Raw genomic sequence first — 13,155 nt, 5'->3', positions numbered from 1 at the left:
ATTATTTTGGGTCAGCTCCAATGTTATCTACTAACCTATAGATTCAATTTTCTTTTTACTTTTCCTAATCACCCTCCCTCTTCAGTGCCCTTCTTTTTTCAGTAAACGATGACAGGTCAACTCTCCCACTTTTGTATTCTCTGAATGCCCTTCTCTTTTCAAGATGAAGATTACGCACGTTATCTATGAACCAGACGGGGTGCAATGAACAACCCCGCTTTTTACGAACAAATTGTATGACATCATGCAAAACAGAGGAGAGTTTTGTTCTGAATTCTTCCCACTGACCTACTACATCCACTGATATAAACCCGTCTTTGAAAGCTAACCTTAACATTTCCTTCAAAAGTTCGAAGTTGGTTCTTCGAAAGCAAGGAACCATTTTTTTATTGTTCGTTTTATCCACGAAGAAATTACAAAAAAAGTTAATAACCCGATGATCACTGCAGGAAAAGTTGTCTCCAGCAGAAACATGTTCAATAAGATCCTCGTAACTCGTGCAAATCAAATCTAAAATAGAAGTGCCCTTAGTAGCTTCTGATACCTGCTGATAGAAAAAATTATCTAGCACCAACTTAAGAATATCACTCTCATATCGATCCCTAGCCAATAGGTTCTCCCGATCGATGCCCGGGTAATTAAAATCCCTTAATATTACTACCCTGTTCACATATATACGAAATTTCTTCGTGAAGCTTGGAAATGTAGTTTGTATCCGAATTCGATGGGTTATACCAAACTCCTACAATAAGCTTACGATGCTTTTTGTTTTCAAGCTCAACCCATATAGTTTCAATCATGGGCGGAGATACGGGGTTGCATGGGGGCATTGCGCCCCCCCCCCCAACGTCAAAGGTGGAATCGACTGATCTAATGTATATATGAATTGACATCATCATCGTGCCCCTCCAGCAATAATGACCGTGCCCCCAGGCTTCCAAGTCTTATCTCCGCCTATGGTTTCAATATCAGCTCTCTGTACGTTACACTCTCTAGCCTTCAAACATGATTTCACGTAAATCAATACTCCACCCCCCTTTCCTATCAGATGCATTTATGAAAAAATTATCGTATCTGAAGATGTGTAAGAATGATTCACATCCCCGTCGTTTGCCCAAGATTCTGTAATGGCTACAAGGTCTAGGCCTTCCACAGCTATCATAGTTTCTAAAAACTCTTTTTATTGCCAAAGCTACTGGCGTTAATTAGTATACATTTTTGTTTGCCCTGAGATTTAATGTCACTCAAGAAGCTATCCAGGTCGGAGGTGGATATATTCCGAAATATAATTTTTGGAATATCATTATTTTCTTATATGTTGACTTTTTCTTTAGGAGTTCTTATAAGATTCCTTTCTTTCTTCACAGAGTTTGAACTCCGGTAATATCACCAGTCATAGGGCAATTTACTACGGATTGAATAGTGTCGGAATTCTTTCCCTCTAGAGAAAGTACCCATAGAACAATGGCTCTATTCACCCACTCTCGCCATGACAACGACTGTAGCGGGGGGGAGGGGGTGACTAGGGGGTTTGCCGCCCCCCAGAAATGTTAGAAAATGATTGTTATGGAATAACATGGTTAAAATTAAAATCTATCACTTTGTCTCTCTCCTCTCTCCGAAATAAATTTCTCGCTAACGCCCTGATGACAACGTTTATGCGCGGCTCCCTGCAATACTCTAAAAAAATAACAGCTTCATAGCACTGAACAGGCATCCATTAAAGTTGTCAGCTCGCCGAGACGCCTTTCATAAAAGTTGGTGACGCCCTTAGGACTCGCAATACATACGTTGAGAACTACTGCTTTAAAGTATAGAGAACTCTAGTATCAAAATGTTTCTACCACTTTTTGATTCCGTCTAGGGGTGACACGTGTTCATATGTTGTACTGCACTTCCGCTTTTTTTGTGAACGAAGGGGACTTGGCGATGGCATATTGCATTACCCTACAAACTGCAGCAGAACCCCCAGGCCAGATTTTTCACTGGCACTTGAATAGTGACTTCATAGTGTAAAAAAAAATAAAAAAATTAAGAATTGTCTCGGACTGAAACCTTGTCAGTCCACCCTTGTGGGTGCCATGGCATATTGTGAATGTGCCATCCATCGGTGGTAGCCTCATGTTTGAGAAGGAAAGATTTGTGCTTCGCCTATCCCTTGGACGGAACCTGCGAACCTGACGCATGCCCTTATGGTGGTAGCAGCAACGAAACTTTACTCGGTTGCCCGAGGCCAGTATCCATTTTGGTGCCCCTCCTTGTAATTTTAGAGGGTAAAATAGTAAACCCAGCGCCTAACTGCAGCCCTGGATAGTAGTTATCACTACGAGTTAGTAATCTTTGTAAATTGCCAAAATTTGTCAGTCAAAAATATTGAACATGACATGCGTAGGAGCTATTTCAGATAAAAATGATTGAACGAAATTTCAGACTGATTATTAATTATTTTTGCTAAAACAAGAAGTATTTATATCGAAATCGCCCGCGACATATCTCTGAAAAACTATTTTCAAAAAAAAAAATTCATCATTTAAACATCTTCCAAAAAGTTACAGGCTTGGTTATACCATACAATATTTAACAAAATTTAAAGTTTTAAATTTTAATTAATTATTAAAAAACGCCAGAATACCGCGTATTTGAGTGAAGAATTTAAAAACTGGTTGTCTAGCGCTGCGTGACCCAACAAGTCGTTGTATAGTTAATAATCAAAATCCATAAACCATGATAACAGATCATGCTTTATTATTAGAAATCAAAATACTAACTAGTAGTAATCGCATGAAAAATTCAGGCAACGAGAAGTTCTGAAAAAAATTTCAAATTTTGTAAAAAATTTGAGTGTTTTTTTATACGTAATCTGTGTGTGCAGGACAATGTGTCCCCGTATATAAGGATGAAATATTTATTCCTCTCCAATTTCTTGTATACTCGCAGATATAAATAGCGATTGATTTAAAACCAATCGATATTTTCCCACCATAATCTGACAATCACCGTCAATCAGTAATTCGTTTCTTTTCCTTTGTAATATATAATCACTCCCATCATTTATCTAAGTCAAACACGAAATGTTCAACAACAAAAAATTTATTTGTTCTATACCATAATAAAAAAATAAAATAAAAAAAAATTGCCCTCTTCCACTAATTTTTTTTTTTTACACCGGGATTTCGGTGGCCTTCTTAACAGCAACAGATGGCGCTAAAATGACGTAAAATACGTGAAACGAAATCGATTCGTTATGAAGAGTCTTGAAATCGTCGCATTCAGCCTTTCGGGAATCGGAGAAAATCGAGGGTGAAAAAGAAGTGGGGGGGGGGGGAGTATTTCTCGGGTAATCAAAAAACAAGGAACAACACATTAAGAAAAAAAACAACAAAGCATTCTAATAGTTAGTAGGGTGTCCAGCACAAACATATCAGATCAGCGGTAGTAATTAAGGAGTGAATTTGCGCGTACCAGACTATCATTATTGAAACCTGAGACATATGATGGAAATTTGCTTCGAAAGTGATCCAAAACAATGGGAGAGAAAAAAGCAATGAAGAACGGACAAGGTTTTTCCAAGAACTGCCGGCAAAGAAGTACTTGTAGAGCTTGACGGCAATTCACTTTCGCTTTTAATGTAGTAATATTCATTTAGGGGAATACTTGAAAGTAAAAAAGCCGGAAGGGAAAAAAAAAAAAAGAGAGACATTTAAAACCCTCGACCAGTGCTGAAACTTTCTTTTAAGCGTTGGGTGTCAAGGTTCGGAAGTATGTAGCCTACTTAATAAACGTGACATGATTTTAGTGGCTTGTTTGATACATTTTTAATGATGTACGTCATTTATGAAGCAGTATGACAAACGTACCAGACAAACCTGTTTCAGGAAGCTTGAAGCTTAAGAATGATGAAGTACCACATGTGTGTACTCTCAGCATTTGAATGATTTAACGAGAAGTTCAATCCACTGTACATACGAATAGGCGTATGTGTAAAGACAGTAAGATTATTTTGCATTGTTGCTTTCCTCAAAAGTTTTTTTTCTCTTTCTGAAAATGGAACCTTAGATGAAGGATCCCCAAAATTTTTACGTCCATGACACCATTGAGAATCAAAAAATAATTTCCGATACCTTGTGCACCCAGGCCGAAATACGAGATACTTTAGCAGGACCATAAAGTGCCGTGACACACTTATTGGGAATCACATCATCACTAATACCTTTTTTGATATAATTTTATGCTCTCGTGTTACCCGGCCACAGCACATCAGTTTGAGATAAACTACTCTCTCCACATTGCATACATCATCCATATTGTCATCCAATACATATTGCGATTTCACGTTACGAGAAAGCAAGTTCTCTCAGTTCAATCCTCCTTCCAAGTCCTTCAGTTTTTCTTAGTTTTCTCTCTTAGTAACAAGGCACATGGACCCACAAGGGTGGAGCTGACAGGGCTACGATTCTCATTTTTTTTCCGTTTTGTTTTTCACACTATAATTTCACTACAGCGAGGGACCTGCTGCAGTATGTAGGGGACCATGACAAGGCATGCTCACATACTGTCAGCACAACAAAAACTTCACCAATACAATATTTGTTTTTTAGAACCTCTTTTATATCCTCTGATGCAGATTTTAAAATTGATTACTCAAGCATCCAATTAGCATATACGCTGCCGGAAGTTTAAATCGTTTGCATCTCCTTATGGTTAATCGCTTTTAATGAAGTTGCAATTTCTCTAAACGACATTGTATTCATATACATATCAAGATATTCTTACTAATAATTATAAAAGGTAATTCAAAAATCAATATACAAACTTTTAGGGGAAGTAGAAAACACAAAAACAAAACATAATCACAAAAAAACAACAACAAAATCAATTTTTTTTTGTGCATAACTGTGGATGGTAAGAACTTTGAGCACTTGTTGCAGACGTGTCCGTGTAAATTAATAAATGAAGTTTTCCCACCCATTATTTTGGCTTGTCATTTCTGCACACCTTCGTTTATCCTCCAGCCGATGAGGTTGGGGTTTCTCTCTAGTCATACATTCCTGTGATTGTTTTGTTTTTGTGTTTTCTACCTGCCCTAAAAGTTTGTACGTTGAGTTTTGAATCACCCTGTATAATTATTATTATTAACATGTATAAAAAAATATATTATACATATATATTATAATAATAAAAGTAATATAATAACGTTTGTTGAGTTAACACCAACACTGAGATTAATTGAACTAAATTTTTGCTCTCATTATAAATATGGTGTAAACAAATATAAAATTCAGTTTTGACGTGGAGTAATAGCAATTACTTGAAATGTGTTTATCAAATGGCTGATGAAAGACCCTAACACACCGCTCAACATGCAAAGCTCTAGCAGACATCTGAGTGACAAATTAGAGGACAATGAAAGCTCAATATCTAGTATGCTTATTTGGTAGTTTTTCTCACTGTGTTCATTTAAGTTGAGACCAGTAATAATTTGATACATCCCTGAACTCATACACAAAATAAAACATGAGTTATCTACATTCAAATCCCATTACCACATCAGAGATGATTTTCTGTTTGAAATCATGTGTTTAATACACCAAAGAATGTATTAAACACATTACATCCTTCGGTGTATTAAACACCTATTGCCTATCAAGAGATTTCCTTAGTTTGTACAGAAAGCCACATAGTAAAAACCAAGTTATGTGGTTGTCAGTCATACTCTCAGATGTAGGAGAATATCTTCTATTTATAGGTCCTTATACACCAATCAATCAATGAATCTCATAACAATTTTAAGAATAGTTTTGAAGGAAATATTAGACTACTCATGATTATAAGAGTAGTTATTTAAATAATTCTGATATACAATCAATCTATAATGTATAACACTCAAGAAAAAAATGGAAATTTGGAAAGAATTAACAGTTCAGTAAACAGAAGTTTAATTCTCCAATAATGAATGGAAGTCTACATGCATAATGTGAAGTGACCCAAACAATGAGCTTTGATAACAAAGAAGTAAAATAAAGCACAATATGGTCCAGAAGGAACAAGAAAACAAAAAGTGTAAATACATAATATATTATGCAACAAATTTTTTGCTTCTAATAAATAACTCCACAAATAACACCACTTGTAACAACGAAAATTTCATATGCTACACACTCACAACACAAGCATATTTGACATAGCCACATATATTTATTCAAACTTAAAAACTATGCTCAATCACTACAAGCAGGAGATATTGACTCTCAACTCTTTTGCACACTCAGAGGAACGAAACCAATTACAGGAACGTTATTTTTCTTATATGCAAAAAGATCTTATGAATTCTGCCTAAATCACCAAATAAGGGTATTGACACAAACTCAGTCAACAACATACTCAATCAGCATACAAAAGTTGTTCAAATTTAGTTAGTTTTATTATTTTTTTGGAGAAAACTTTCCCTACTTATCACAATGTTGATCACAGTCTGACACAGAGATTATCAGAGGGGGACCTTGCACACCTCTCTGCCTACATAAACTTTTCATAGAAGAAAACAAAATCACAAAATTTATTACTGTAATTTCACATGCATACATTGTGTCTGTCAAACTGGAAAAATGCTAAATATAATAATACATGTGATTTCATAATTAGAATTACACTGCAGATTACCCTAAAGATATTTTCAACAATGATAAACTTCAATGAAATGTGACTTTATAATAGAAGAGAGTTAAAAAATTTTAAAGGTAAGAAAACGCGAACTTCCAGAGTAACTGTCAGTTTTGATGCATCATAATTTTTACAAAAAAATTAAAACTCTCCTTGAATGTCTCTGTTTGGCAGTCATTAACAAAGATAAAATCTAATAAAGATTAAACCTATTTGTATTTTAAAATTTGTAGAAAATCCTGTCATTAGACTATGCAAGTGAAATTACAGTATTTTATAGATAGATGACACTCAACAACCATTGAAAGGTTAATAAAAAACCATTTCCAAAAGAAAAATCTGACTAGATAAAAAATATATATGAAGACACAAAGTAAAATAACCATACAGAAATATAAAACTTTAGTCAGATTAACAAAATTGAGACTAAGAATATAACAAATTTATTTTGAATGCACCAATATATTTGAATTTATGCCACCTGGCAGATGTCAAATTGTTAGCATACTGTTTTCAGCTGCACAGGTCTGGGTTCAAATCCCAGTTTGGGCATGGACGTTTGAAAGTAACTAACAATTTTCCTGTAAATATCACGCAGACCCTTTGGGAAATCCTTTTTAAAAAGTAAATAAAAATAAATAGAATGACTTAATTTTCCACACAAAAAAACACCCAGTAACTGATGTATAAACAAAATGTATAACTTTCCTAAATGCCCTCACTCGCATTCCAAATAGATTAAAAACTGTTCACATTACTATGTTATTCAAATGTCAGACATAATTTTAACATGGTGAACAAAATGAACTTGCACAATGACATCGATCAAAAGGGAGGGGGTAATGGTATATCTTGATGTATATATGATCTCACATGTATAACAAATGTAACACAAAACATTTTTCACAATATATGTATACAACATTCACATGGAATCCAAAAGTACACAAGTAGAACAACTTTGAACAACTAACAAACACTGCATAGGAAAAAAAATATATCAAAAAATAACAACACGCCCCAGTAGAAGTGATAAATTATATCATTACAGTAACTTCTTATGAATTTTGTTCCTTTCTCAATAAAAATTCTCATTCATTCAAACATTCACAACTTCCAGGAGAGCTTGGAGCGCTCTGAAATACCCCAGCACATTCTTCTGAATCTGAATCATCTTCAGGACTTGGCACATCAAGAGCAGATCTGACAAGATTTTCCAGATCTGTGTATGATAATGATTCAGCTATATTTCGACATATTTCTATGGGTAATTTCCCCAAAGAAGAGTGTTTCATTATGATCCTGGATTTACAAAGCAAAAACAATCGCTTCATTCCCTTATTAAACTTGTCTGTTATCAACTCTGCAAAATCAGGAAACTGTTCCACAAACTGATCCTTCAATCTCTTCCAAGTATCAATTTCTTCCCTGGCTAAATGGCTGGCCAATTTATTCCCATCGGTTTCAGTCAAAAACTTGAAGAGAGTTATCGTGGTATCTGTAAGCATACAATCTTTCATTGCTCTCACCTGATCCTCAAAATTGTCCCACATATCTGATGCTTCAGGGCACTCAACCATGAAAGATGGTTTTCTCGATTCTGGATCCCAGAGTACAGTGTATTTAATGAGACACACTAATATTGGCCAACTATATTCCATGGTCAACTTATAGTTACCGGACTTCAATACCACCTCTACAATGTTATCATGATAGCTAATGCTGTAAACAGTTGTCCTTGAACTAACATCAGCACCAGCGAGAAGAAGAGCTTCCATTATATCTGCATAACCACACTTAGCAGCTACAACCAACGGACTACGGAAATTCCTGTTCTTTTTATTTATGTCTATTCCAGCTTTGATAAGAGCTTTAACAACACGCATCTTCTTCTGTTCTACAGCAAGAGTCAATAATGTTTCCCTGCACTCATTATTCAGATTCAAGTCTATTCCTGCTTCTGCAAGAACCTCTATTATTTTCACTTGCTGAACCGAGTCAAAGTGATTCCAACCATTAACTTCTACAACTGCCCCTGCCTCAATCAAAATATGTACTATCTCTATATGGCCAGCAGCAGCTGCTAAAACTAATGGTGTACACTGTTTGTCCGTTTTTAAGTTAACTCTGGAATCCATTTTTGCAAGGTATTGAACAATATTAGTATGGCCATGAATAACAGCCATACATAGAGCATTTTTCTCAGTTTTATTAACTCTATGGATGTCTGCACCAGCATCTACAAGTGCGACAACAATATTCTCATGACCGAATTTACTCGCTAAAATCAAAGGTGTATCCCCATTATCATCAATTGAATTAACATTAGCACCAGCTTCTATCAGTTTTTCAATAACATTAATATGGCCATTAACAACAGCCATACTAAGTGCACATCTCCCAGTTTCAGTCTTAGCATCAATATTTTTATCGACTGCTATCAATATTTCTAATATATCAACATAGCCCCCACTAGCTGCTAAAATAAGGGAAGTTTCTCCAATTTCAGTCGCCATAGTAATATCAGCACCCAAACCCAACAACAATTTCACAATATTTCTATGACCATTACTAATAGCTAAATGCAAAGGTGTAGCACCATTTGAATTTTTCACATTTACATCAACCCCAGCTTTGATCGCGTGTCTTACAACACCAATTTTACCATCAGCAGAAGCTGATATCAATTTTTGAGTCATCATTTCCGAAAACTCTTGACATTTTCTGAGTCGTTTCAGTGGAGGTGCCATCGTTAGTACAGTTAGATTTATATTAATTTATACAACAAACACTATATCCTTCAGATGCACAAAAGTGAAAATAATCTAATTCATTGCACTTATAGCAAAACAAAATATACTTCTGTCTTAGCCAAGAGGCTGAGAAAAAAAACATAAATATGCATCAGACGTATTATATTACACTAATTAAAATTTTTGATCATTTCTGAATCAATGCAGAACATGAAATAATTAATCTAATACACATAAAAATGACAAAAACAGTATCAACAACTGATGATAATAACAAGAGTACTCTCGGTTAGTTCACTAGTCAATAGGTATCACCAATACAGTCAGTATATTCTCTTAATCCACAATATTTGTTAATGTCTACTTCTAATCAACAATACTTTGAATTTTTATTTTTGCGTTACAGTCAGTATCAAGTTCAGTGATGGCGAGTTCTAAATAAATGTCAGCTGCTACTAATAAAGAGAAAGTTTAAGTTCTTTGAATAATTTTCACCAGATAATTTTCATAACCATTAAAATTAAATTTGAAGTGTTGAGTTTTGTTTTTCAGCAAATAAAATATTGTGACACAGTTCCCAGATTGGCGATTCTAGATCAGATGTCACAAATGTTCAAGTTCTCAAATTTCTTTCAATTTTATGATTAAAATGTTAATTTGGTCTGGATTGATGATAGATTTCAAACGAATGTCTTCCGTTTTCCCTTTTTTCCCGAATGAAATAAGCAAAAGAGTATCAGTGACTGGTGATAAGATGGCACTCTCAGTCAGTTTCACTAGTCAATAGGTATCACCGATACAGTCAGCATATATTTCACTTAATTCACAGTCTTTGTTAATGTCTCCTTCCAATGAGTGATACTTCGAGTTTTTATTTCTCCTCCGTATAGTCAGTACCAAGTTCAGTGATGACGAGTTCTAAGTGAATGTTTGCCGATACTAATGAAGAGAAAGTTTGAGTTCTTTGAATGATTTTCACAGAATAATTTGTTTTTGTAACCATCAAAATTAAATTTGAAGTATTCAGTTTCGTTTTCCCGGCAAATATAATACTGCGATACAGTTCTCAGATTTCTGCATCGGATGTCACAAACGTTCAAGTACTGTAATTTTTTTTTTTTTCAATTTGACGATGAAAACGTTAATTCGGTGTTGATTGATGAGAAAACTGGAACAAAAATGTCCTCCATTTTTACTTTTTTTCTTGTAAAATGAATAAAAAAAAAAGCAGTTCGGGAAAAAATTGACAATCCAAGAGCTGAGTAAAATTGTAATGAAAGTTTCGATTTTTAGATCAAAGTTATAGAAAACTTTTTCCTACTTGTATCAAAGACGTCGGTAATTTTAAAGATCTTTTTTGCCAGCACGGACGCCATAACACTCCATTACACCACACGAGGACAACAACGCAGTGAAGACGTTTCTGACCACTGCAAATGTCTTTACAATGACCATCTGACCACTTATGCCTTTATATCATAAATATCCGAAAATTACTGCATAACATGTAAATGAGGAGACTGACCATATTTATTAGATTAAAATACTGGATATTGAGTTAATATAATAATAACCAAACCCTCTGTAAAGTGACTCATTTTCAAGAAGAATAAGTTTTCCCCGATTTTGTGCACAGGATAGTGCATTCCATCCCCAACTCCAAGAGTAATAAAAAAACGAGGAAGATAAGTACTTATATTTTTCTATTTATACCATCCGCATATTACTATACCACCCTAAAGAGAAGGAAAAAAGTTATATTTTTCGAACACACACACGTCGTCTTTCTCCTTCTGTTATCAAAACGTGAACAATAGCTGACTCCACCGACTAGCTGTTGTTTGACAGGTTTGAGGGATGAAAAACAGAGTCGAAGATCAAGCCAATAATAAAAACTATCTGGGCTCGTCATTGCTGAAATAAGAAGGTTTTGAGGAGGCTAGAGATATCTCGTGATTGCCGCGAGAGGGTCAATACGAAAAATCTCGAATTTGCACCAAAAAAAGGATTGCAATGTAAGCAAAGTTCCCAATTGTTGCTAAAATCACTGAAAAATCACCAGTGTCGGGAAAAGAAATGAAGCACTACTTTTTTTCTTCTGAATTTGGTACAGCTCGGAGCTATCGCCATGGGCAATTCACTACTGAGAAAGTTTTGTCGGAAGTGTGCGTGTGTTTATCTAATAGTAACAGTCCAAGTGCGCATCTTTTTTGTGAGCGAATTTTTAGTGACACTATCTCTATACAGGGTAGTAACTGTCGATCGCCCAATAAATACACACGGGATTCCTTGTGAAAAACTGATATGGAAAAGTATGTTCAGTTTTTTTGATTTGACCCAAAGTTAATGAGTTATATCGCATTTAAAATTGATTACGTCACCTCATAATCCTACCAAATTCACCGAACATACACCGAACGTATAAAACTTGGCATTTTGAAACTGATTAACAATGGTATAACCCAAACAGAAATCGGGAGAAAACCAAACCAGTTTTTTTTCCGCATATGTGTGCGTGCGCACTTTTCAAATATTTATACAATTGTTATTACTATTTTCTCAGTTTGCAGTTTTTGAGTTCATTCGTGAGATTGAAAAAAATTCTGATCCAAAAATTCTTAAATTTTGCAGAAATGTTTACTGGCCATTAGTTAAATGTGAATCTGAGATTTGGAAATTAGCCAATGAGAAGTATTTTTAAAAAAATGTTAAATTCACACACACATACAGATTTTTGAAATTTATACATTTTTTCGAACTCACAAAATTCATAAAATTCTAACGAATGATCAGATATCAAAGTCCGAGGTTCATCTTACCAACAAATATCGTATTTCCTAATAAATTTCAGAATTTTTTTGTGTCGTAGTTTTTTTATCTTAAGGATGAGCTCACAAACTGTAAGTTGAGAAAATTGCATTCAAAACGTTTTTTCTTGTTCACGTTCTTTCATTTACACAATAATATTCATCAGTTTTTAATTTTATTTTTAAAAAACAAATAAACACCCGATTGACCCGAAATTTTTTGCATTTGATTTTCAACTGAATGAAATATTTTTCAAAATTATCAAGTTGAAAAATCGCCATCAGGGGTCGTAATACAAATACAACGCCACAACAGGCAAAATGCCCAACGAGGTGGCTGATACCCCTTATATGAATAAAATATCAGTAACAGTTTTGAGATGAGATTTTTTTTTCTAGTTCCAATTCAAAAGTTTTGGAAGATTTACATGTTGTATCACAGCTTTTGATTATAATGCTGCAACACAATCAACTTGATTAACACAATAGGTTTGTTGAATGAAATCGATCAGTTACGAATTGCCTTGATGGAGTCTAACAATTACAGTTTAAAATTTTTACGGCATCTCATTTATGTTATGAGTGTGTGTATGAAACAGTAAAGAGATGGCGTTCATTTTTTTTTTTTTTTTTTTTTTGAAAAGTGAAAACTAAAGGGGTAGGGCATGATATCTCGAAAAAAATTAAGAAACGTAATATAGAAGCATCTCAAAGGGGCGGCAAAACTAGTAGTGTCTTGGACGGCGAGAGCCTGAAGTCCGTCTCTGCTAAGAGGGGCTCGGGAAACCGCCCCCTTATAAATACGCCCCAGAATGAAACGTCATCTGAAAAAATTACCAAGTTCTGAGCAAATCATGCAGGCTGGAATAAATGTCGAAGTGGTATCAAAATCTTTCTTGTAAAAAGTTAAAGTGAATTTATTCACATTTCAGCGC

General features: G+C 34.7%; 2 protein-coding genes across 2 annotated transcripts in view; both read right to left on the bottom strand.

The window, feature by feature from the left end:
• Positions 1–13,155, bottom strand: part of LOC149072402 (kalirin-like) — a 171,728-nt gene that overhangs the window by 136,066 nt on the left and 22,507 nt on the right. The window lies entirely within an intron of this gene.
• Positions 5,921–10,820, bottom strand: LOC149072403 (uncharacterized). Its single transcript, XM_089247117.1, has one exon. The coding sequence runs from the start codon at positions 9,408–9,410 to the stop codon at positions 7,752–7,754; it is 1,659 nt and encodes a 552-aa protein (XP_089103243.1). The 5' UTR covers positions 9,411–10,820; the 3' UTR covers positions 5,921–7,751.

This window comes from Pholcus phalangioides, unplaced genomic scaffold, assembly GCF_987345545.1.
Source record: "Pholcus phalangioides strain wild (caught in Gottingen) unplaced genomic scaffold, Ppha-v1.0 ptg000017l_1, whole genome shotgun sequence".
NCBI classification, from domain to species: domain Eukaryota; kingdom Metazoa; phylum Arthropoda; class Arachnida; order Araneae; family Pholcidae; genus Pholcus; species Pholcus phalangioides.
This window is presented reverse-complemented; position numbering and strand designations above follow the sequence as displayed.